The 24,736-nt window shown below is 46.9% G+C and overlaps 2 protein-coding genes and 2 non-coding genes across 16 annotated transcripts; 3 read left to right on the top strand and 1 right to left on the bottom strand.

Annotated features, from left to right (window-relative positions):
- Window positions 1-982: 982 nt before the first annotated feature.
- nop56 (NOP56 ribonucleoprotein homolog) lies at window positions 983-6,429 on the top strand. 2 transcript variants are annotated; one of them, XM_062457795.1, is made up of 12 exons: window positions 983-1,098; window positions 1,905-1,994; window positions 2,101-2,215; window positions 2,477-2,641; window positions 2,988-3,186; window positions 3,337-3,524; window positions 3,814-3,965; window positions 4,281-4,381; window positions 4,738-4,886; window positions 5,139-5,260; window positions 5,478-5,606; window positions 5,855-6,429. In XM_062457795.1, exons 1-12 carry the CDS (start codon window positions 1,096-1,098, stop codon window positions 6,065-6,067), a joined length of 1,626 nt encoding a protein of 541 aa, XP_062313779.1. In that variant the 5' UTR covers window positions 983-1,095; the 3' UTR covers window positions 6,068-6,429. The 2 variants fall into 2 exon arrangements, with proteins under 2 accessions (XP_062313779.1, XP_062313770.1); XM_062457786.1 differs by having other exon boundaries at window positions 5,852-6,429.
- Window positions 3,595-3,715, top strand: LOC134031220 (small nucleolar RNA SNORA26). The gene has a single exon (XR_009931850.1). It is a non-coding gene; the product is annotated as a small nucleolar RNA SNORA26 (small nucleolar RNA).
- LOC134031212 (small nucleolar RNA SNORD57) lies at window positions 5,310-5,377 on the top strand. Its single transcript, XR_009931848.1, has one exon. It is a non-coding gene; the product is annotated as a small nucleolar RNA SNORD57 (small nucleolar RNA).
- On the bottom strand, window positions 6,142-24,638 carry ubap2a (ubiquitin associated protein 2a). Of its 12 annotated transcripts, none has more exons than XM_062457663.1 (27): window positions 24,479-24,638; window positions 20,840-20,977; window positions 20,311-20,388; window positions 19,450-19,560; window positions 17,610-17,772; window positions 17,272-17,418; window positions 17,089-17,152; window positions 16,802-16,919; window positions 16,601-16,660; window positions 16,357-16,427; window positions 15,529-15,709; window positions 14,961-15,213; window positions 14,131-14,435; window positions 13,643-13,848; window positions 13,091-13,343; window positions 12,811-12,850; window positions 12,334-12,541; window positions 12,163-12,217; window positions 11,844-12,078; window positions 10,946-11,037; window positions 10,721-10,771; window positions 10,434-10,524; window positions 9,544-9,981; window positions 8,528-8,632; window positions 8,117-8,184; window positions 7,541-7,735; window positions 6,142-7,433 (listed from the first exon to the last, which is right to left on the bottom strand). In XM_062457663.1, the coding sequence occupies exons 2-27, from the start codon at window positions 20,933-20,935 to the stop codon at window positions 7,338-7,340; spliced, it is 3,780 nt and encodes a 1,259-aa protein (XP_062313647.1). In that variant the 5' UTR covers window positions 20,936-20,977; window positions 24,479-24,638; the 3' UTR covers window positions 6,142-7,337. The 12 variants fall into 12 exon arrangements, with proteins under 12 accessions (XP_062313647.1, XP_062313675.1, XP_062313684.1 ...); XM_062457691.1 differs by having other exon boundaries at window positions 9,544-9,948; XM_062457700.1 differs by having other exon boundaries at window positions 12,334-12,490.
- Between the last annotated feature and the right edge of the window lie 98 nt (window positions 24,639-24,736).

The raw sequence follows: 24,736 nt of genomic DNA, 5'->3' as shown, positions 1-24,736 counted from the left end.
CTGTGACATTTATGACCTGGCTTAGTAACACTCCTCCGTCACATGGAACAACATAAACCCATCGCTTAGTAACAGGCTGCTCAAGATAATTTTACTTCTACTATTTCCTGTTATAATACTTATTTCATTTCCTAGAACTTACCCCAGCATTGGCTCAATTTAGAGACCTTAAGAAGAGTATTCAAATGGACTCATAGCAATTGTGAAACTCACATTTTATTTTGAGAAAATGTGTGTATGTTTTCTGTTTTTGAGCACATATACTGGCATTTGTGTAGTAATTGTGGTGTAGGTTGAAGCCACTTTAAAACAATGGAATATCCATATCCAATGCAATTATAATGCGGAGTTTCATGGTTTTAAAAATAATGTGGACAAACATAGCTAGTGTGCTTTTGTGCGTCAGTGGAGTTGGGATGTGGAGGTCATTATAACCTAATTTCTTCTTTTTTTTCGTCTTTTCAAAAACTCATTAGATTGTCCAATAATATCTTGCAAAAAACAAACAAACAAACATCCGAGATTTTAACAATAAAATCGCTTCATAAAAGTGACAAAGGTTATCTACTGTTGTTGCTTTTTCTAAATTTTATGTTTTTTTCTCTCTAGTATTTAGGCTTTTGCGTTGTCTCGTGTAGCTGTTAAGATACCGTAATACTAGTGTTTGTCTTTGCTTTGCTCAAGTTGTAAGTTTTCTAGTTTGGTTTGTATTTATTGGTATTCCGCTCCTTTTTAGTAACTCCATAGGCTACTGTTTTGCTCTTCCTGTCCTGGAAGTGCACGACCTGCACTCTGGTCGTGACCAGAGCCACAGGCCACTGTAGGACTACTGACAAAAGTTCTCTAACTTCCAAACAAAGCTTTAAAAGCGCTTCTCTCCTGAAACAGACCTCCACCTGCAGAGGGCAGCGATATGAGGTTCAGCGTCTAACCAGTCGTAAAGGGAAAGAAGAAAAGCGACTCTCGCGATGCCCAGGCAGGTATCACGATATTTGGTCATGTGGAAGCACGTTGAAAAAAGCTAAAGCAGTCTTTTCACAGTAGTGAGGGAAAGAAAGGACACGCAAAGCGTGTCGCAGCAAAGATTTCACAATCATGGTAAGATATTTATGAAGTTTAGGTGCATTTTCTAAGGAGTTACAGGTTTTATACCGTAGTTATTATTGTTCTTTTGAATGTGTGTTTTAAGTAAGCCTAATTATTTTTACTACGTTTTGATGAGGTTCAGGTTGGCTGGTTAGCCATCATTAAAGTTGGCATCAGTCAGCTCACATTAGGTAGTTGGCACAACATTTACAGAAAAGTCTTGTTAAAACTTTGAGAACAGTCATTTAAGAAAATGTAAGAGCTTGCGTGAAATACCACAATGCTGTTGGTTGTTTGGTTTGCAACAGGATTAGGCCTGGTCCCAGTCAAACTTAAGCTCCAAAATGTAAACGTTATATTGGTTATCAGATCAAACTATGTAAGCTTATCATTAATATAACGTCTTGAAGGTTATATTGATAACTTGACTCAACTCATGTGCATCGGAAATACAGGCTAGTTAGCTAGCTTAGCACTCGGAAGGCCTATCGTCAACACGTGGTTATACCATGTGGCCGGAATGTTTGCAAGAGGGATATCGTACTTACGTAGTTTTGTTGCAGATGGGTCGCATTTCCAAAGGAAATACATTGGTTAATAATTTAGATTCATTTTCAAGTCTTGATTGGTTAATAATTTAGATTCATTTTCAAGTCTTGAAAACAATCAGTAAATTCGATACTCAAGTCACGTAATTTAGGATGACCCGGACTAATGGCTGGGTCTGGCTGGTTTCCATCTATCGCAAGGGGGTTTACAACCATTTCAGTAAAATGATTGCGTACGTCGCAGACAATTTAAAATGTTTTCTTCCGCAGGTGCAGTTGCACGTGCTGTTCGAGCATGCGGCGGGGTATGCGCTCTTTGCGGTCAAAGAGGTGGAAGAGATCGGAATGCTTTTGCCACAGGTGAGTCATCAATAATGCTTTAATTTCCGCATTTTGATGCTAAATACATGTTTTTGGTCATTTCACATCCCACTTGCGCTAATGGATTCCCCATGTGTACCTCCAGGTTGAAGACAGCGTGCTTTGCATCGGGAAATTCAATGGTATGGTGAGCCTGGCGGCATTCTTTCCTTTCAAATCCGCCCAGGCAGCCCTCGAAAATATAAACGCAATCTCGGAAGGTGAGTTGGCTCTAGATTTGCATAAACCCATCAATGATGTAATGATGTATTATAATCTGTCAATCCCCTGAATGACCATGTTGATGACATACCATCAAACCTGAACATCTGACCTGGGTTAATATATCAAGCAGAAGGCGTTTTTTTGCAGGACAAGTTATGACTAACTTCAATGCTTATTTATGCCTTTCATTTTAATTGTGGATAATGCATGTAAGCGGCCATACTTTTTACACAGCCGTTGTCGTGTCCTTTTTTAAGGTGTGGTCCATGCAGATCTCAAGCTGTTTCTGGAGACCAACCTCTCCATGGCGGGGAAGAAAAAGGCCATGCTGGGGGTGTCTGACAGCAAGATAGGTGCAGCGCTCCAGGAGGAGCTGGGGCTGTCTATCCAGACTGGAGGAGTGGTAGCTGAGCTCCTCAGAGGTGAGAACACACCAAGTAACTGCTGGAGGGGAAACAAATCAAACATTTTATATTAGGTTGGGGGGGGGGGATACAAACACTTGGACACTTAAGTTTCCAGAGGGAAGCAAAAAAGGAGGGCACAACTCATGTTTTGTTGAACTAGTGGACTAAATGGCAACCTGGATTGGGTTTGGAGGATCCCAACCGTAAGGCCTGGTTTGTTTTGATGACACTTATCATCCTGATGTTCATGTCAATGGACCCTGATGGTTTATACTGAAAAGCTGAACAGCCAGGCCAAACGGCCTGATAAAATGGCCTCCATGGTGCCTCCCTTCTACTTCTAAAACAACCCCCTCCCCAGGTGTGCGTCTCCACTTTCACTCCCTGGTGAAGGGCCTCACAGCTCTGGCTGCCTCAAAGGCCCAGCTGGGTCTGGGCCACAGCTACTCCAGGGCCAAGGTGAAGTTCAACGTGAACCGGGCAGACAACATGATTATCCAGTCCATCGCCCTGCTGGACCAGCTGGACAAGGACATCAACACCTTCTCCATGCGTGTGCGGTACGAACAGGATATGGAAGTTGTGGTGCTGTTATACCACTGACATGTCTAGCAAGGGTGTCTGCTCACTTGTGGCTAATTGGCTATACAGTTGCTTAACAAAGATTTTTGCTGTCTTTTCTGATAAGCCTTTGCCCCCCTACTTTGCAGTGAGTGGTACGGCTACCACTTCCCAGAGCTGATCAAGATTGTTACCGACAACTCCACGTACTGCCGCATGGCCCGGCTGATTGGCAACAGGAAGGAGCTGAGCGAGGAGAGTCTACCTGCCATGGAGGAGGTGGTGATGGATAGCGCCAAGGCCCAGTCCGTCCTGGAGGCCTCACGCAGCTCCATGGGTAAGATGCTGCACCTAAAAATCCAGAAGACCACTTGGATGGTAGCTCTGCACTTCTCTTAGCCCCTTTTTTGCCCATCATGGACTTGCCAGTGTCTCTGATGACCAACACAGGGGGGCAAAGCAACTCTCTCATAAACCTGTAGCGAAGGTTATTATTCCTTGCTGCGGATCCTGTCGGGAGAAACATCAGCCATTTATCACCGATGCACCGTTTGCTTGCATTTGAACCGATGTGCTGTTTGCTACCTTTCCTGAAATGAGTCAACACACTGCCCGTATGTTCTCAGGTATGGATATCTCCCCCATCGACTTGATCAACATCGAGAGCTTCTCAAACCGTGTGGTCTCCCTGGCCGCGTACCGCCTGGAGCTCCAGGAATACCTGCGCTCCAAGATGAGCCAGGTGGCCCCCAACCTAGCCACCCTCATAGGGGACGTGGTACGTAACTGTTCGCAGTATCAGACCCCTACAGGGGAGCTTGAATAATCTTAGGCCTAAAGAACAGGACCAATGATGTTCTACCAAATCTGTCAATCCCCTGAACATTTGTGTTGAGACTCCATGTGTACTGATGGTCCCCCTCTTAACTCCAGTAGTAAACAGGTTTCCATGACCTGAGGCTGGGTAACAATCAGGCATGGTTGGAATCTGGGTTGAAAATGGATGTTAAGTCAAAGCTACAAATGTAATGTGATGCACTTGAAATCTATATCAAACCACTATCCTGTGGTTTGCCTACCCCCATCCCTCCAGGTGGGAGCCCGTCTGATCTCCCATGCCGGCAGTCTGACCAATCTGGCCAAGTACCCGGCCTCCACCGTACAGATCCTGGGGGCAGAGAAGGCCCTCTTCAGGTACTGGGGCGCCCCCTCCCTGCTGGGGAATTGGTGGCTGCGGTGATGGCAGGGCTGGGGTGGAGCCAATTGGGGTGACTGGTGGAGGGGTGAGGGCATTCACATGTTGACACCCCCCCTTGTTCCAGAGTGATCCCTCAAACTCAAGCCTGCCCCCCCCTATAGTCTGAGCAGCCACCCAAGGCACTGAGGTAGATTCCCATAACCAGGGTAGATTGCATTCAAGGGTTGGGTTATATGGTGTTTAAGATGAGTCGAAAAGCTTGTCAAGCTTCTTTCAACTAGTCCACGAATAATTTGTAAAAGTAGTCCCGTTGCATCTTAACACGCTCTCTATCCTAATCGTGCTCATGCAGGGCTCTGAAGACGCGTGGGAACACCCCCAAGTACGGCCTCATCTTCCACTCGACATTCATCGGCCGTGCAGCCGCCAAGAACAAGGGGCGCATCTCCCGCTACCTGGCTAACAAGTGCACCATTGCGTCACGTGTCGACTGTTTCTCCGGTGAGTGAGTGGGGGGGGGGGGGGTCACAAACTCTTTAGCCACTTGCTCCTCAGGGATCCATTCTCAGGCCCCCTGCTCATTTGACCTAGACTTGCTATGATGCTTGTATATTTTTCGTCAACAGTATTCAGCCCTTTTGGGGTTGGTGTTGATAAGACTTAACTCTGAGCAAAGCCACAGGTCCCCAGTGGAGGGCTGGTATCGTTCCCGTACTGGATGAGGTAGTAACTTGGTGTTGTCGTCTCCTGCAGAGGTCCAAACCACTGTGTACGGCGAGAAGCTGCGTGACCAGGTTGAAGAGCGTCTGTCTTTCTACGAGACGGGCGAAGCGCCTCGCAAGAACCTGGATGTGATGAAGGAGGCTGTGAAAGAGGTGAGCCAAGTTCACAAACGGCCCGTGTTGCCTCGTGCTTCTAACCTGCTGTGAATGATGACCACTTTATCCCCGACTCAACACATGGGGGCTAAACTGATTTAATGAGCCTGACTCAGCATGGTTTTGCCTTAACAACTCTTGCTAGCCTTAGGACTTCAGCGTTTTGCTTGCCTACCTCATGGCCATAATCCTAAGTTTTGTGTCCCTTCTCTAGGCAGGAGAAGTTGTGGCTGAGATAAAGAAGAAAGCGGAAAAGAAAGAGAAGAAACGCATTAAGCGTGAGAAGAAACTTCTGGAGGACAATGGAGACGCCCCAGTAATCAAGTCCAATGGCGAAGCAGAGGTATGTCACTAAGCTTCATAACTTCAACCCACGCATGTTTTGATTTGGGATTCGACCTTTCCACATGGTCCCATCTCAGTGTACGACATGCCATAATAAGCCGACTCCGAACCATTGGCCAGTTCCACACAGTGAGCTTGTTCACTGAAGTGAGTCGTACATCAAGACTGCACTTGCTATAGTTTTCCATAGGGAGGGAAAAGCTTGTGGAATGTTGTAGTCTGATAATCCTTTCTGCTCTTAAGAAGAATGGTGCCAACGGAGAGGAAGTTTCTGTGAAGAAAAAGAAAATAAAGCAGGAAGCTGCTGAGGTTAAAGCGGAGGAGACCGCTGTGGTGGAAGACTCTAACACCCCGGCTAAGAAGAAGAAGAAGCGCAAGTCTGAGGCGATGGAACCGGAGCCTGAGGTGACCACCCCAGTGACCGAGAAGAAAAAGAAAAAGAAGAAATCGACTGAATAGACGTTCCAGCTACGTTGGAAAAAGCCAGATTTTTAGTTATGTACAGTTTATATATATTATTTTTTTTCCCCCCCCATGTGATGCTTTGGATCTGAAACTCAACTTAAGGAGTTGGGATGCGAATGTTTTGGTAGTGCTTTTGTTGACTGGTTTTATACTATATATAGTATGTGCCTTGTCCTTCATTGAAACCCCTGAGCTCTATATGTAAATATTATCCAGTTCTTTCTAATGCAATGTCAATGAATTGATTCTCCTGATAGACCAACTGTTGAAGACTGCTTGTTTTCATTATGGGTCGGTACCGTTTGTTCTCATTACTGTTACAGCAGGTTCTCAACATCAATAAACCAAATAAATAACCTTGTGTTCTAATTGACACCTGCTGCAAAATGTCAGCAACTGATCAATGCAAATTGGAATGGGGGTTGGGTATTCAATTTATAACCCAACTATGGAGGTCATGGTCACACAATTGGGAAAAGTTGAGAACTGAGCCTTCAAATATTAGTGACAGGTTGACCGTTCACTAAAGAGCACAATCGTTCTGTTTTAGATGTGTATCACCTGTAAGTACTGCTTTCAATGTCAACTCCATATGCTTAATAAATTGGGGGACTGGTTCAATTTCACATGGGCAATAATTTTGAATGCATAACTGTTCAGAACTTTTATTTCATTGGACAACGAGGATTAAACCAATTTAAAACTGACATCAAATCCAAGGCATGGCTGGTCACGTCAGTCAACTAGAAAGGGAGTCACAAATGGAGGAAAATGGGGCGGAAAGAAAATGTCAAGCGATCAACTCAAGTCACCCTCAATAGAAAAAGTTCACAGATGGGGGAGACCAAGTTACAAAAAGTGTTTTTAAAAAGGCTTAATCTATGCATACGTAAAAATAAAAGTAAATCGACCACGTCACATGATGCTTGTTCATGTTCAAGTATATTTACCATCGACTTCATAATTAATTCCATGATTATTCATTCTCATTCCACAATTATCGCTTTTTTGGAAATAAAACAACATCCTTCAAAATAAAAAATGTACAAATGCAGAAAACCACATTTCATGTCCTACCAATACATATATATACTGTATAAATACATACATAAATATATTTTACATACAACAGCCATAAATTTGAAAGGGGAGATATTGAGTAAGTGGGAGGGGGGGGGGGGTTGGTAGTAGTGTGTTTATAGCTTGGTGCTGTAAAATGGTTTGTCCCTCTACGGTCTGATCAGTCGGATGTGTCAGCAGAGTCTCAGTTGGCCCAGTATGGGGAGCTGCCATAGCTGGACTTGTTGACCTGGCTCTTCTGCTGCATGCTGCTGGACTGGCCACGTTGACTTGGTCCGCCCTAAAAAGAAGTAATTTCATCAGTAAAACTCTTCAAAAGGGATGCCAAAGAATTGATTGAAGATTGCAGGCCATGCAGTATGTTGGACTTTGTGAGAGTGTGTGTACCTGTCCGTCCTGGGCCAGGTGGTGGTGCAGCAGCTGGGAGTGTTGTTGCTGGTGGGCGGGGAGGATGTGGAGGAAGGGGGCCGGAGCGTAGCCTCCAGGGGCTCCTCCAGGGTTGAGGGGCCCCGGGCCCCCCAGTGCTGACGGCAGGTTGAAGGGTGGGGGGGTCCCTGCATGGAAACCCTGCTTATCAAAGGACTGGGGAGCAACACATATGGAGAATTAAGTAACAGGTTGGTATATGTACATAGATACATATGATAAAAAATATATAAATCAATAAAACAATGATGCTTTATAAAATAATTGAGCAAATGAGATGTGTGGGGTCAGTATAGGTGTGACTGTGGAAACTTATAACTAAGAGGCCCTGGACACAGAGAGAAGAGGTCGGATAACATTTGCCTCTGAGGGGAATGTTGTGTAAAAGAAAATGCTTCAAAAGATCCATGTAGGCTTGACACAGCCACAGGTTTCTCTGCACAGCACATTAGGTTTTTGCATACTAAAACCCATCAAAAGACCATTGTTGGTACATGAAATCACAGAATCCTGACCATAGCAAGCAAGAGACCTCACCTGGGTCTTGTTGTAAACAGTTCCACTGATGTCTGGCACTCCAGAGTTGCTTGATGTCACAGAGACACCTACAGGAAGGGGAGATTAGCACAAAGTCAATTTACCAAACCCCTCGCCCTTCCCTACCCCCAAATGTTTGCTCATTTGACAGGAAGCATCATACAATGTATCAGATAGATTTCACCACTGGTACATAGCTCTACAAAGAAATTCACTAATACTGGCAAATTACAACAACACAACATCTATCATTGTATCCATATTTCAAATATCTCATGACAGCCAACAATATAACAGCAGTCTTTTTCATTTCATATATTATTTTTCTTCCGTGGTGCGTCAGCATCTATCTGTCCTCCAAACGACCAATGAGAATCTGATGTAATAATGTAACAGGAAGTATGTGTTGACCTTTTCCAGGGCCTGTAGCAGTAGATTTGGCCTGTGTCTGGGAGGAGTTGCTGTAGCCTTTGCTGTAGTCCCCTCCTGCTGGCCCCTGGGTCAGGTCCTCGTACCCTGAGACGACAGCAGAGAGCGTTCAACTCCACAAGTCTGATTTCCCATCTCATCCCTCGACTCGCATAGAATGTTGGAATGCCACACATTAACCGAGGACAAAGTAAGGTCTTTATAATTTAGTTGTTATAGGGTTTTAGCCTGTTGAAAAGTAAGTGTAGTTGTGAAACCTAGTTGTTATAAGGGTTGCCTGATAGAATGTTACGTAAAAAGGTAGGTATAACATTCTCAAGCTTCAGTCTACACCTTTTTGGTCATAATATTGTTTATTTCTTATTGTTTTCCATTCAATTGAATGCTTGTATGTATTCATTTCTATGTGCATTCAATTTTGGCCCGAAACATACTTCAACAACAATGACAGAGGTGATAGCAGTAGCTCAGAGTGAACTGCCTCCCATCTCTAGGGCTGCAGTGTGAGCCCAAGCTCGTTGTAAAGGGAAGCCAGACGCAGAGTAGGACTCCACTGTGTTGTGTGTGCGTGTCTTTGTGGCTCGTCAGTCTTTGTGTCAGTATCTGTTCCTTTGTTCCGTCTCTTGCCCCGACCAGGATTCAATCTGGACTCTTCTGACTGGCAAGCAACTGACCACCTCTTACAAAACAGTTGGCCAGGTTGGAGTGGGGGTATTTATACTAAGGAGTGAGTTTAACCCATAGAACTCAGTTCCGTGTGTGTGTGTGTGTAACAGGTGTACCATCACTCATCAGTTACTTCCTTCCAATCTTGCCCATACTGGGGTTCAAACTGGGGTCCTCTGACTTACATGACCACCACCTTTAATAAACCCCCTCTTTAACCAGCTACACCACCGGAAAGCTAGCTCTTCAATGGCGCAGGTGGGTGGTTTTTATACCGAGGAGTGAGTTTTACCAATTCAACTCGGCTATGCGTGTCAGTGTGTGTTTGTCACCTGAGCTGAAGGTGTGCTGGCCGTAGCTGCTGGCCTGCTGTTGCTGCTGTTGCTGCTGAAAGGGGCTGGCCGACGGGTTCCCCAGGCCAAGGCCCATGCCATGCTGCTTGGCAGACGACGGGCCCTGGCTGCCCGGGGGCACGAACATGGTGGGGGCGTACTGGAAGGCTGCGCTGGGCACGGCGCTGGGCATGCCGGCGTAGTAGGGCAGGCCCGTGTAGCTGTAGCCCGGAGGCAGGAAGGCCTGCTGGCTGCTGTGGTGCTGGCCCTGGGGCTGGCCCTGGGGCTGGGGGGGCTGGGGCTGGCTCTGGCCCTGGTTCTGGCCCTGGGGGGGCTGGGGGGCGGACAGGCTGGTGGGGGGGGCTGGGGAGGTGGAGTCACCGCGGCCAAACTTTGTGACTTCACCTGAATCGCGTTGGGATAAGAGGGGAAAAAATACTATAGTAAAAGACAAATACAAAGGTTATCCACAAGGGTGTGTATTTGTTTAATTGTACAGTATATATTGTTTAAATATAAAATAGTAGAAATATATAAACACAAAATATTAATTCCTCATAAAACAGGGATAGAAAGTGATAATTTATAATAAACAAAGTGACAATTAATGACACTGTCTACCACACCTACCAACTACCATTTAAGCTAAATCTGTTTAAATTGATACTTCCTTCTACTCTAATAACTTCATGTAATCACCTAAACGTAACTTTAAGTCATCTTCCTTCACAAACAACACAACAGTCATTGAGCCTAACAAGATTACAAGGAATACAAAAACCCAATATCACCTTTCACCCTATGAGAAAGGCAATTTAAAGCAAAGATAGGCCAGAGACATGTCCTAGGAGGGGTTTCAGGGAAGGGGGGTGGGGGGTTAAGTAACTTACCCGAGTAAGGGTTATTGGCAAGGCTTCCATCTCTACCAGAGAGAGCTGTGGGGCCAGGGAATGTGATTCCATAGTAATCCTGCAAAGAGGGCTGAGGAGAAGAGGGGAAGGGGCGGTCAGAGACGAGGGCTAGCTCTCTGGCTCCTGAATGTCTCTCCACTCGAATGACTGACGTGAAGACTTCCTCTGGCTACTTAAACTGTACCCTGAATGGGGTCGAGAGGCCGGGGTGCGGACTTGTGACAGTCTGCGTGCGGTAAACCTCTGCGGTAAACAGTCCTACTCACCATTGGCAGTCTGGACTGTAACATGTGGAGGTCCTCATATCCGTAGATCTGCTGTGAGGGGACAGGACAATGAGTGTCACACACACACGTAGTCGCAGACAGACGAGTCCGATCAGGGGCAGTCGGACTTTTCATCCCTCTAGTCCAACCTTATGGACATCACGTGTGCGCTCACACAAAGACTCTTGCTGTAATGTGTGATACAAGGGAGGGAGGGAGACTTACTGGGTAGGCTGGCAGCAGCCCTCCTGGACCCATGATGTACTGGTTGGGCAGCAGCGGGGGAACCCCCTGGGACAAGTTAGGGGGAGCTTTCCCTGGGGAGGAGGGGAGGGGGAAACGAAGACATTTACATTTAGTCATTTAGCAGACGCTCTTATCCAGAGCGACTTACAGTAAGTACAAGACATTCCCCCTGAGGCAAGTAGGGTGAAGTGCCTTGCCCAAGGACACAACGTCATTTTGCAGAGCCGGGAATCGAACCGGTAACCTTCAGATTACTAGCCCGACTCCCTAACCGCTCAGCCACCTGACTCCCCCAAGACAGAATCTTAATTGATTGTACACAGCCACAATCTACATTTGTATGTTTAGTGTCACACACCATGGACTGGCTAAAAAGGACCTTGGAAAGATGTACAAACAAGATGTCTTACTAACACAGGTGTAGAGTGGGTTACCACAGCACAAATTCAAAGGAAATAAAAGCATGGGTAATCTTACATTTACATATAGTCATTTAGCACTCTTATCCAGAGCGACTTATCTTCTGTATCCATGATGGAGTAAACATATCCACAGGAATTTCTTAATGGTTATTTTGATCCAAGGATTTGCTACCAAATACCTTTTATAGTGTTGATTATTACAGATGTTCAGAGAGGAAAAAAAAGAACAGTTTTTCTCTCAGGCCATTTAACTCGTCTTAGGTTGTTGTGCTCGACCAAAGCTTTTTTTACCCATATTTCCTCCTTGGACTTCCATTAATACTTGTCAATGCTGTCCATTTTTGCAATGTCATGTAAAAGGACTATTAAGTTCTGTAATAAGACTATTAAAGGATTCTGTGTGTATAGGTGTGTGGGTGGGAGTGTATGTGTGCATATTCTGTGTGTGTGTGTACCAGTGGAGGAGGAGAGCAGCGGGGCGGTCCTGGGGGTGTTGAGATTGGAGCTGGTTCCGTTCGGGCCCAGGCCCAGGGCGGCATGAACCCCCCCGGCCCCGCTCATCATGCTGCTCATGTGACCCAGCTGGCTGATGCTACTGTTGACCAGGTGGGCTGAGGGAGGCGGAGCTGACGAGAAGGAGGAGCCTGATAGGGGCGCCAGAGAGCTCACGTTGCTGTCCACACTGGTGTACTGCATGGGGAGGAGTGGAGACGGTTAGTCTGGGGTAAATTGTCAGTTACGGATGTGTGTGCGTGTGCGTTCGGAAGTACTCACCGTGAGGGAGCTGGATCCGAGAGCTGAGACTGAGGAATGACTACTACTGACATGGCTACAGTGGAGGGAGACAGAGAGGCAGGAGTAAGAAAAGAAAAAAAGACTTTCGAAAACAATCACATTCACCCCTTAACATGCGTCCGAGGTCCACCCATCAGGGGGTCGTTCTACCTGTTGAGTTGTGCTAGGCTGGCCGAGGTCATGTCGGTCGCCAGGCTGGAGAGCGCAGCGCTGTGGGAGGGGGGCATGTGGGCGGGGGGGGCACTGCTGGTGCTGAGGCTCAGAGACGCCGGAGACTCGGACTTTGGTGTGGACGCCACTGACGGGGCTGGCAGGGAGAGAGCGACAGAACGCACGGTGAAAGTCGCGGAGCCGTGTTCTAAAAGGGTTATTTTAGGAACGGTAGATTAGGAGCAGTCAAGCCTGAGGTAACAGCCTGTCTAACCTAAAGGCTCCTCTGTCAAATGTATCAAGTCCACCTTTGATGAACTTGTGTACAAGGTAGATAAGCAACTTGGCGATAGAAACGTTGTAATCGCATGTGCATTTCAGAACACATCTGTTCAAAGCTGACTGAGGTGCAAGCTAATAATGTTGGCTTATACACTGACAAATGCAGGATAATAAAACATTTTATAGCACACTTACTGTCGAGAGCAGCTGTGCTCCTTACACCATTCAGACCATTCTGTTGAAACAAAAAAGAGCATGAAATGCTTCCCCCTTCTTAATATCCCCAAAATACTAACTTCATCATTACAGCGTTTTATTGAATCAAAGCATGTACAATCGGCCATCTTAAAACCATGTCACAAGTAGTTAGAATGACTGAACACAGTGCAACACCACAGAGCTTGGCCAGCCAGTTAGCAGCATCGGAACATCATCGGAACATTCCTGAAACCCTTCTGAGAAGTTCTGGACTCACCATGACCGGTCCTGGGTTCTCTTTGCTCTGAGAGAAGGCCAGACGTGAGTGAGGAGCCACGCCACAGTCATAGTCGCTCCCCGCTGAGACGAAGGGCGAGGAGGAGGGGACCGAGGAGGGGGTGGAGGAGGAGGAGGAGTGGGGGGCCACGGAGCTGGCCGTGCCCAGCAAGGAGGGGGCGAGGCTGGGCATTGACACCGACGGGGAGGGGTAGATGGGTTCCGAGGAAGAGAGTGGGCCAACTAAAGACTCACTGTGAAGAAGAAGCACAAAAACTAAGGCCCCCGTATTCTCGTTCACATGCAAGGATTCATAACTGGCAACATTTAAACATCCATTCTGCTCATAACTGCTAAAATATAAAGTTGTTCCTGGTTCCTGGTAGGTGGACTCAACAGAATGCAAGCATTATACATTGCCTGTATGCCCAATATTTCTGTTTTCTTTAACTGTTCAAGTACGTATTACCAATGACAAGCTCATTACCCTGTATCTAACCATGGATAAAACAACTCTTATGTTAGCTAGCGTTCTGCCCAGCTGGTGACCCACCTGTGGGGTTTGGAATAGAGGCTGCTCTGGTTCTGGGGGGCTGGTGCCGGGACAGGGGGGGACTCCCTGGACCCCACACCACCGCAGTTGTCCGCCGAGCCAAAGTCCGGCAGCGCCGACTCCGAGCCAAAGTCCAGGGCCCCGAACTGCAGGTTGAGGCCGGGGACGTCAGCCGAGCCGGGCATCTCCACCGCGGAGGAGGGGATCTGGGAGAACCGTGGGAGAGCTCTTGTTATTGTCGTCATACTATTTCCATGTCTGTCCTTTAGTACGCAAGACTGACCATATAATCATAGTCACTGTGATCATTTTTCAGCGCGGTATTTGGAAATCCTCATGTCTCATTGACTTCCGCTAGATCTCCTGTTCCAATTCCAAATTTAATGGCTTCTGCCGCACTGTGCATCGATCTCCCCCCAGGCTCCTACTCAAGCTTCTTAAAAAGGTGTGATACCACCCCCCCCCCTCTCCCCCCTTCAGAACGTTACCTTAGAAGAGGGAGGTATCCTTCGTTTCTGAACCTTTAGCTGTGCCCGCTGCTGCTGCGGCGTGTTGCTGCCCTGAGGGTCCGGCCCTACGCTGGGGGCAGTCTTGGAGCCGCCGCTGGCCGTGAGCAAGGGTCCTTCCTGGGCGGGCGAGGTGGTGGCGGCGGAGACCTCGGCACTGGCCGCAGTCTGCTGGGAGGGGGCGGAGGAGGTGGGGGGCTGCGGCTGGCAGGCCAGGGGCAGGGGGGGGCCGGAGTGTCTCAGCTGGCTCAGCACCAGGGAGGGTTCGGGCTGCAGGGCAAACTCCCCTGGAGGGACGGGGGGAGAGATTAGCCAGGGTGGACAAAAACTTGCACACAGCCACAAATTCACTCGGACTGTTCACCCTCACTCACAAGCAAACGCACGCTTTTAAAACTGGTTCACGTTTGCACATTTTACCTACAAAAACCCAGTGTCATGTCCTTGAAATGATTATTGGTAGTCTGCTTTCACCTTTCTATCAAAGTCTCAGACATGAAGAGACTATGATAATCTCATGATAATCGGTCATAATACTTATATTGAACAAAGTGTGAGTATCTCTGTGTATGTCTGTTGAATTGATGACGCCATGCTCATGCCCTTTCTAGATGTGTGCTAGATTGAGTACCGGAAGGTTTGGACAGACTCAATGCAGATATCATGTGGTCAGTGTCATTATCACTTATAGCAACACAACTCACAAAGTTAGCCACTGCTAACGTTAGCTAACGCTCCTAAAACCCCCAAAAATGAAACCCAAGAATGACCCCCCCCCCCCACACACACACACACACAGACACACAACTCACGGCTAAACTGGGAGGCGCTGGGCTCCGAGCCCTTAATATCCCAGCTGGACGTGGAGGGTGGGGCCCCGTGAGCCCCCAGCCCAGGCAGCCTCCCCAGGGGGCTGCCCAGCTGTGTGCTGGGTGGAGGGGCCTGAGAGGAGGGCAGGGGCCCCAGGCCCGGCCCCTTGAGCTGCTCCAGGATTTGGGCGCCAGGACTGGACTGACTCCTCTTGGACTGGCCCAGGTCCCCGAACCCTGCGCCCAGCACCGAGGACTGAGAGGGGAGGGGGGGAGACGTAGCATTAAGATGTTAGAAATACGTAGTAATGATATAGGCTCTAGAAAGAAAACATGAACTGTTATCCCTGTAAATAAGTCTTGCTGAGTCAGAAGGGCCTGAAGTGAGGCTGGCTTAAAGCACAAATACACTCTGAGGTTGGTATACTGGTCCCCACTCCTTGATGCCAGCTGGGGGGCCAAGCAATAGGGGGCCCCACTGACAGGGTCTGAACACTGGGGGGGATGGGGGTGGGATTGCACCCCAACCTCCTAACTAGCAGGCCCCAGCGTGGTTTGAGGGTGGGCTCACCAGGGCAGCGTGTGCGTAGCTGGTGGTGCCTGTACTCATGCCCGTCCCGTTGCGGGTTTGGGCCGGGGTGTGGTGGTGGTGGGAGTTGGTGAAGACCAAGTTCTGGGCCGAGGGGGCTTTGATACCCCCCTCCTCTCCTCGTACCCCCACAGGCTTCTGCAGCAGGGTAGCCAGGTCCACACTGGCAGGAGAGAGAGAGACACACAGTCCATTCACAACGTTCATGAAGGACGACTGGCTTTCATACGATAAACCAACTCGATAAAGAAAATGGGGATTTTATTTAGACTGATGTAAAATGGGGAAATTCTTTTACAAAAATTGTGAAAAGGATAGCTTGACATGCATCGCAAGTACAACAATAGCCGAGTGATTGATGAATTTGCTTGGCTGAGGGGATCAATTTGCAGCAACCTGCTGTGTCTACCTTCCCAACTGTTATATGCAGCATCTTTAAAGATAAACGTCATGTGTATGGGGACCTGATTTAGAGATGCATCACTTGGGAATCTTCAAATACACATCAGCAAATGTATTAATGGGGCCTAACATTAATAAATTGGGCTTTATTCAGGTAATTATATCAACACAGTTCTTACAGGTTAGTTTAATGACATGTACAGTAAGAAAAACACATTCATCCTTATGCAGACCTACTTGAATTTAACACACTGAGCGAGTGCTAATCGTAACAGTAAGAACCGAAAAAGGGACTCGATTCACCTGGTGACCTTTCCACGCATTTGAAATCACGATTAAAAGCCCTTCCTACTGTGGAAACACGAAAACAGGCCGTTTACACTGCTTATGGGGGGAGGTGGAGGTTACCTTTGCCGAGTTGTGATGTGGTTCTCAGCAGCAGGCGCACAGGAGGAGGTGAACACTTTGGTCTCAGAGAACTGAGGGAGAGAGGGAGGTGGGGCGGTTGGTCATGAACACACACCGGCAGGTGGTGTAGGTTTTAATTCCACGTTCTCACTTTGTTTTAAGTAGGACAGTGCGGTGCGCGTTTAACGCCATCTCAGGTACCAGCGCGTCTCGCCACTTTGCAACTCAACAATTCGATACTCACACTTACGTCCTCGCTCCAGTCCTCGGCTGCCCAGTCGTCCATAGTGCTTCTCCAGGCAACTGTGGGGGTGAGCAGAGACGACAAAGTCAGGCGGAGATGTGAACTCGACGTACGTTTCCTGGAAAAATGCTGATGGTTTAAAAGGTCGTCCACTTCTCTGAGAGAGGGACCAGAACCAGAGTTTGGACTAGAGCGTGTATCCCGTGTGGCGCCCACACCTGTCCCATCTGTGCTGTTGTTGTTGGCCCCTGTCTCCCACGCTTCTCCCTGTGTGGTCCCCGTGCTTCTTTCTGAGGTGTAGTCCGCTGGGTTGAAGGTCCTGTGTGTGCGGGGGGGGGGGGCACAGGGGGGGAGCAGAGTATTATTAGGTGTGGGGGAGGGCTGGTTTGACGTTAAGGAACGACGACCAACGACAAAAACAAGGAAGAGCTAGGAGAGGATAATTATGTGTTGGTGTGTGAGAAGTTGTGTGTGTGTGTGAAGCCTACCCCATTCCCTGGGCAGAGAACCTGCTCACTGGTGGCCCCCTGCCTCTACCTCGGCCTCCCGATCCTATAACACACACACACACACACACACACAGTCGGCAAGACGCAAGCAAAGCGCAAGTTGACAAAACCTTTGTTGGGGAGCACTTGAAGGGATGTCGGCTGAGGATTGATGGTACTGACCTTGGCCAAAGAGAGCGTGTACGGGGCCTGAGCTGCCGAAGGGGCAGCCTATGCACTCACCTCGCCCTCTTCCCCTGCGGCCTCGCTCAGCCGAGCTCTCCACCCTCTCTACTGGGGCCACCTCCACGCCGTTCTCCTCCGGCCGCCCTGCACAAACGGGAAGAGGGGAAGAGAAGACTTCAAGTTCTCTGTCAGCGCTGCGAACAGTGGAGACACGACGGCTAACACCTTTCACAATGACTAATGTTGACGGCCCAAAACAAAATGGCCACTCCAGGATTTGTGATTCAACAGAAGGACATAACTGTCTTTTCCCCCTCATTGTTCCTTTCTTTCACCTTGTCGGTTGCGACTGGCCCCTTTGCCCCTCCGGTTGGCGCCCCCTCGCCCCCGGCTGCCCTCTCTCTCTGCCCTCTTCTCCCGGTTCTCCTTGTTCTCCTTGCCCTCCGACGGGCCGTCCTTCACCAGGGGCTTCTTCTTCCCCACTGTCTCCCAGGAGGTCTGAGGAACCGGGGGGGCAGTAAAGAGAGCAACAGAGGGAGAGATGGAGGGACAGGGAATGAGAGAAAGAGCGATAGGAGGCCCAGAGAGAGAGAGGTAGAAAGAGTGAGAGTAGGATGGGAGGGCGGCCAGGGCAAAAGGAGGTGAAAGAGAAAGAGAGGCAAAACAGATGGGAAGGACTAAGGGTCAATAGTGATCAAAGAAACAAACAGGGAAATGAACCAGTAAGCTACAGTTTAAACATGTTCTATTACCCACACATATCCCTCAATCAAGCACTTGTGAAAGGACCAACTAATTTACATATCATTCAAAAAGAATGAAGCTTTTATCCAATGCAACCTATAAACAGTGCATGCATAAATTACAGCAGGCAGGCTACTAATCCACAGCTAATCAACCGGCCTGTATTGAAGTGTGTTATTTCAGGTCATTATTCAAACAACCATTAAACCATAACCAAGTATGACACACAATGGAAATCTTCACAATATTTTGCATGTTGCATTTGTCCCTACACATCCAACTCTCCAACTCTCTTCTCCATTACTACTATCGCCCCTGAGGTCAGCACATGGCTGCTGGATCAGCTTACAACATGTATACATTCGGAGTCTAACTTTACTCCGCACGCTGACAGCCCAAGTATCCCAACCATGCGGGCTGTGTGTGTGTGGCTGTGAGTGTGTGTGACAGAACAGCGCTTGACACCGAAACACAACTACACAGCCTCTCCACAGTTCAGAAGTAGGTTTCACATTTCAGGATTTCCTGGAAACCACCACCATTGATCATAACAACATGAGCAAGGAAGACTAGTCGACTGGCTTGTTGGTCGGCTGACTGGCACAGTGACTCTCTCACCATCTGTGCTGCCCAGCCTTGCTCAGAAATGCTTGGATTCACTTTAACCCTGAATCCTCCTCCCAGCACTGGAAAGACAAGAGGCAAGTGTTCAGCCTCCATTTGGTCGACTGTTCCACATTACTCTTTCTTGATCAATAGAGAAGGAAAAAATAGAACACAATAGTGTGTATTTATGCAACTGCCCGGCAGTTACAGGGCTGAATGTTTGCGGAGTAAGTTGGGAAAGGCGGTTTTTCCACGGGGTACTGGGGCAAGGGTCACTGAGATGCGTTGCGCAATGCTTATGATTTCAAATCTGAGTTTTTATGTATCCTAGCTTAGGTCCCTGGAGCCAAATCAGCTGACTGCATCTTGCAACACAACCCAGGAAAGACAAAAGTTGCATGAAACGGACGCTGGCCATTTCCAGACCCCACAACACAAAGAATCATCATTATTGACGAATACGAAATCAGAACTGAAGGTCATTTATTAAGGTGTTAGATACCTGATTTTTAGCTAAATTGAAGTTATTGAAGAGACAGAATAAACCATCTTAACATTGATGCAGATTGCACTAGGGGCAGGCCTCACATTTTTGAATGTTTCTACCGCCTATTTTTTTATCCGTTTTTAAAACTTGTGGAGCTCTACCCTCTCCCCCACCATATGAGCCAAAGTTACACCCTTATCTGTTGAAGAAAGAAAAAAACAGAAGTGACAGAATTGGTCCATACAGAAGCCTTATTGGCCAGGAAGCGAGACTGTGTCCTACGAGGTCAAAGGGGACTAAATGAAGAGGAGGAGGAGGAGTTGGCTTGCAGTGCCTACCGTGTCAGAAGTGCTCTCCAGGAGGAAGTTAATGGCTCTGTTGACATCCTCGTTGCAGTCGTGGAGTGCCACCATGCACTCGTCCTGGTTCTTCCCCGTCACCTCCATCAACTGCCGGACACACACACACACACACACACACAACACAGATTTTGGCCGAGATTTTGGAACCGCAGATAACCACTGTAACTGTTTCAGGTTACAGTCTAACCCTAAAAAAGTTTTGGTATGTTCCATTGCGCAAGTTACCAGGACGTCAGTGAGACCGTATATATGAATTATACTCAGTTATTGCGGGTATAAATGAACTGCTTGATTTACTGACTGATGAGCTGTGTTTGAATTGTGGTTTTGGAATGAAAACGAGGTTGTGAGAGAAAGCACTGATGAAGAGGCCATGTGGGAAGAGGAGACACTGCTCTGGTATGCTTGTCCTCCTGACAACCATAACCTGCACCGAATACTAGGCGACAAACTCTGCGAAATATACGCAAAACATACCTGAAGTGGCATGAAAAAGATGCCCAGAGAGTTATCTATTAGACTGCAAAGGCAACGAGCAGTATAATGGTTTTTCTTCTTTTCAGCCCTTTGTGTTTATGCAAGGACATACTGTGAAATCCAAAGAAAGAAAGGACCTACGCAGATGTATCAGAGATATCTGCGAGTGTAGCACACACAGGTAGCTACACACAAAAAAGGGGAATGTAGCGTAACTGGAGACTGCATAAATCAGTTGACGATCCCTCTTTCATGGTTGTGTGAGCGTGTAGTGGAAGAATACTGGAGAGCACACCCATGGTAGCCTGCCGGCCGCTGACACAAAGGGGCCCCAGTCGGGAACGAGCCCTGGGGACTCACCTGGTTAACTTTGCCCTCAAAGTCAGCATCATTCTTGTCGTAGATCATCTGGGCGAGCCGGATCTGCTCAGCGGTTGCCTGGCAGGGAGGCAGGGGCACAGGAGGAGAGGGGAGGAAGGAGAGCGCAGCAAAGAGGTCAATAAGGAAAATGTGACAAGTATGGTGGAGGGGGGGACGGGACATGAGAAAGCAGGGGGGGTCAGGTAGAGGTGTACAATATGCAATGGGAATGAGAGAAGAGGTGTGAGAGAAATATACAGGGTTAAAATGGGGGGGGGGAGGAAATAAACACAAGGGAACATGGGATGGAGGAGTAGAAAGTAGAGACCAAAAAAGGGGGGTGAAAGACAGGAAGGGGTGGTTGGAGGAGACAATGGCATTGTACAAAAAAACAAGAGGACAAGTGACAAAAGGAAGAAGAAGTTTATTGTGTTATGTACACACGCAGCTTCATGCAACTGACTGCATGTGCCGGTGTGTTTGCATCCTTGCTTCAGCCTGTGTGTGTATGTGTACAGGCGGCACTCACCTGGAGCTGTTTCTGTGGTTGGGTGATGTGTGTGGAAGCAGGCAGCGCTTTGTCCCGAGGGCCTCGGGCCTTGTCGCCGCCCAGCGAGGTCATCATATACAGTATATACAAAACTATGTATGTACAAAATAGAAAAATCTAAATCTGGAGGGGGGGGGGAAGAGAAGAAGAAAAAACACAAGAGGATATGGTCAGATACAGAACTGACAGCCATACACAGTTGTGATCAGAAAACACTTATCCTTGTACTTTTTCCATATCCCCAGAAGTATTAATTTAGAACAAAATGAGCTTTTCCATATTCCCTAATTAAGGACCTGATCATATTATTGGCACCTCAAACTTGTTAGTGTTTAAAGCAGAAGATTCTACTTTACTTTGGTACGCTTCAGAGAATCAATCCTTTATTAAACCAGTTTGAATAGAGAACGGGACTTCATGGAAGTTTGCTAATATTGTTGAAGTTGTGGAGAAAGTACCGGGATCAACAGTCAAACAGATTCAATCTGAATTTAAGACCGGGTATGATAGAATTGCAACTATTTGTCATCAGCTCTTTCCAAGAGTAGTCTGGAAGAGGATACCCTGATAAGAGATGTGAGAAAGCTCAAAGAGACAAAATACACCTGACAAGCCTAAATCGTTCTGGGAAATTGAGACCTAGTTCAACCTGTTCTCTCGATCTTAACAGAAAACGAAATGAAACCTTCCAAGAAAGCCTTCACTTTCCAACAGTCAGACATGGAGGCAAGGTGGCTATGCCTTTTGGTGCGTTGACCATGTGCACAGCATCATGAAATCAGACATTTTGGAGCACAACGTTGAACCGTGTCAGAAAGGTAAATCTTTGTTGAAGTTGAATATCACAGGTCTTCCGAACAGACAACCGAAGAAGCACTCAGGAATGGATAAAACCCAAACGCTGTCCTGACATGGCCAGGACTGTCCAGATCTGACTTCAGATGATGACTGGGAAATAATTAGTTTTCACAAGACCGTGTCAAACTCGCATGGTGGGAAACTGTAGTTAATTCAAGCTAGCAAATATAACATTTAGGATGTCATTTAATTTGACAACGCTCTTTATTTTCATTTCTCAATTAAAAAATGTATTTACATTCTGAATAAAATAAAAACTAAGATTGTGTCATATTTCATTAGAGATATTTTCTCAACAGTTTTCAGAGAGCTGAAGAGTTTTCCATGAGTAGCCCATTTTAGATCTCCCCACTATACAGAGCCAGACTGGATTGCACAACACTGCATACCACCCTTACGGGGGCCCCTGCACACCCACACTCCTCATACACACCCACATCCCTAACGCTCGCACGGTGATGTAACCGCATTGCCGTACATTTAGGTCAAGGAGGGAGGATCAGCTTGGACTCCTCTTACACCCCATCCAAGCATGCAGCGTGTGAAATAGTACCCAGGCTTAAAGCTCGCTTTCCACCAACACACATCCGCTTCCCACATCCCAGATGTTACAGACAGACCCAAAACCAAATCAGGTGCGATTGTTTCATTCCTCAAAGACAAATTGCCTTACCTACCCCACCCAAGTACAACTTTTCTATAAGAAAAAGGTGACTAATTGCAGGGAGGATGCATGATAGGAGGAGAACCATCTGTCAAAACAGAAATGTGGTTGACTAAAATGATCTGGTGGTTAACCTAGCTAATCTGCTATGACATTACAGAAATTGTGGTTTCTTCCACGCTCCAAAGCAGTTGGCAGGCTCCGCAAAGCAAGCTACTCAAAAACTACTCTGCCACTTCCATTGCATTAAAAAAACACAAGGGAAGTGTTAATATGTGTAGCTGTATGTGGTATTTAACATCTCATAAATTAAAGAATTAAAAAAATCAATAGGCTGGATTTAAACCTCCTATTGCAACATGAATACCTAACCTACTGCCCATGCACACACCTCCATATTAACACCATACCCCTGAGATACACTGTGAATTTAGCCTGACCTAAATATTCATGAGAATGTCTCAAACAAAGGAGCACCACAGTTGGGCAAAGTCACTCTTCGAGACCGTTTTGGGGAAGCACTACTTTGTTTACTGCCGTCATGAGCATTTAAAGTGATCCCTTGCCCCTTGATGAGTCTAGGAAACCGACTGCTTCTCTTGGAGACAAAAGTCAGTTGGTTATGTTTGTAAATAGGGGTTATGGCTGTTTGAGCCAACTTGAATCGAATTATCTCTAAACATAGAGACAGGTGTGAAACCAATCAAGATCTCTTCACACGCTGTGAGGTTGACAGGGTCAGCATCAGGTTTTTTTTCCCCCTCTCATTCACACACAAGCATCTTTATTCTTACAATGGGTCCATTTTGCGTGAAGTTATTGTGTGAACCGTACACTGTAAAGGGATGTTTCTGCATTCTGGTTGCCTAATGCATTTATAAATGTTTTATGTCAGCAAAATAATACAATTACAATATACAATTGCATTGTATTGAGCCCATTATTACCACCATTCGGAGGTCGGACAATAAAGATGTGTAGGCCTACGCTAGACATGATTCTCGGCGTTGGCCATAATATGCTCTAATAACGATACAAAACGTTTCCCACTGATTCCAAAATGGGTATAAAATGATGACTAGGACATTAGGATTGCTAAATATTTGTCATATGAAATCACTTTCAACGTAATTTCATATGGGTACAACTGGAAGGGTATTATGCTTCCGTGGATGTACTGCTCAGAGGGTCCATAACAATAACAAATCAAGTTGGCGCAGCTCAAGCACCAAATCACATTGCACGGTCACACTGACTTGTCAAGAACAGTGGTTTCACCAATGCCAGTTATCCATTCGGGATGATAAAATCCTATACAATATCTTTCACAACCCGTAACATTGTAGGTCTTTACCCGACTCGAATGCATTAAGTGGCCATCGACACTGACAGAGGTACAAACAATAGGTTGTTGTGCACAATGCTTTTCCCATGTTAATGGATAGTCATCTCATAGCTAACCGTTATGCTACTGAATCACAGCAACGTGTAGGTTAACACCTAATATAAAAGTGCGTTCATTCTTTCGAGTTGTCAGTTCATTTTAGTGTGAATTCTTGGGGCAAGCATTAATGTTACAAATGGTGTGGGGTCCCAGTGGCCACCTAGCATTGGGACCACAGCTAGACCCTTTGTCCTAGCTGGGTAAGCTAGAACTTAGCTAGCTAGCTTAGCAGTGAGCAAACTCACACAATGCTTGCCACCAGCTAAAATATATGCTTAGTAACACTGAATAGCATTACTTTAAAAGCATAACCGAGCAAGTCTGAGAACAATGTCGATTTCCAAATGACAGCGACACGAGTTTGTCGTCGAAAAAACATCAAAACGCTGGTAGCATTAAGCTCAGCTACCACAAAGCTTGATCAATTCTAACGAAAATGGCCTCAGCGCTCAACCCAATCCCGACATTGCATGCCAGGGAACAATTCACCAGAAAATTGCGAAACACAGCAGAAGCTCGTGTAAACTAGCAAATCTGTCCTTTGTCCAACTTTTTATAACAGAACGGCGTTAAGGAGATGAATTGAATGCATTTCAAAACAGAACGTTAGTTTGAGCACTGGAAATAGATTTGTTTGTGTTTTTTTTATTACCTGCTAACACGCTTCACTCAGCCAGCAGCAGACGAAGTCACGTGAGGGGTACGCCGCAGCCGTGGGTTCTCTCCTCCACATTCTCCGGGAGACTACGGCGCAGTCGCGCGTTCTGTCGTCCTCTCGGGTGGGTTCAAATGTTATAAATATTGTTCCACTACCAGGGTTCAGAGGATCATATAATAATTTATTTCTGAAACTAGGAAAATACACTGGTGGCAGTGTGCTATGTCTATCAGGTTGTACTTTCGACATGAA

The sequence above is a fragment of the Osmerus eperlanus genome, chromosome 1 (genome assembly GCF_963692335.1).
Source record: "Osmerus eperlanus chromosome 1, fOsmEpe2.1, whole genome shotgun sequence".
Lineage (NCBI taxonomy): Eukaryota > Metazoa > Chordata > Actinopteri > Osmeriformes > Osmeridae > Osmerus > Osmerus eperlanus.
The sequence above is the reverse complement of the archived record's forward strand: the minus strand, read 5'-3'. Positions and strand labels throughout refer to the sequence as shown.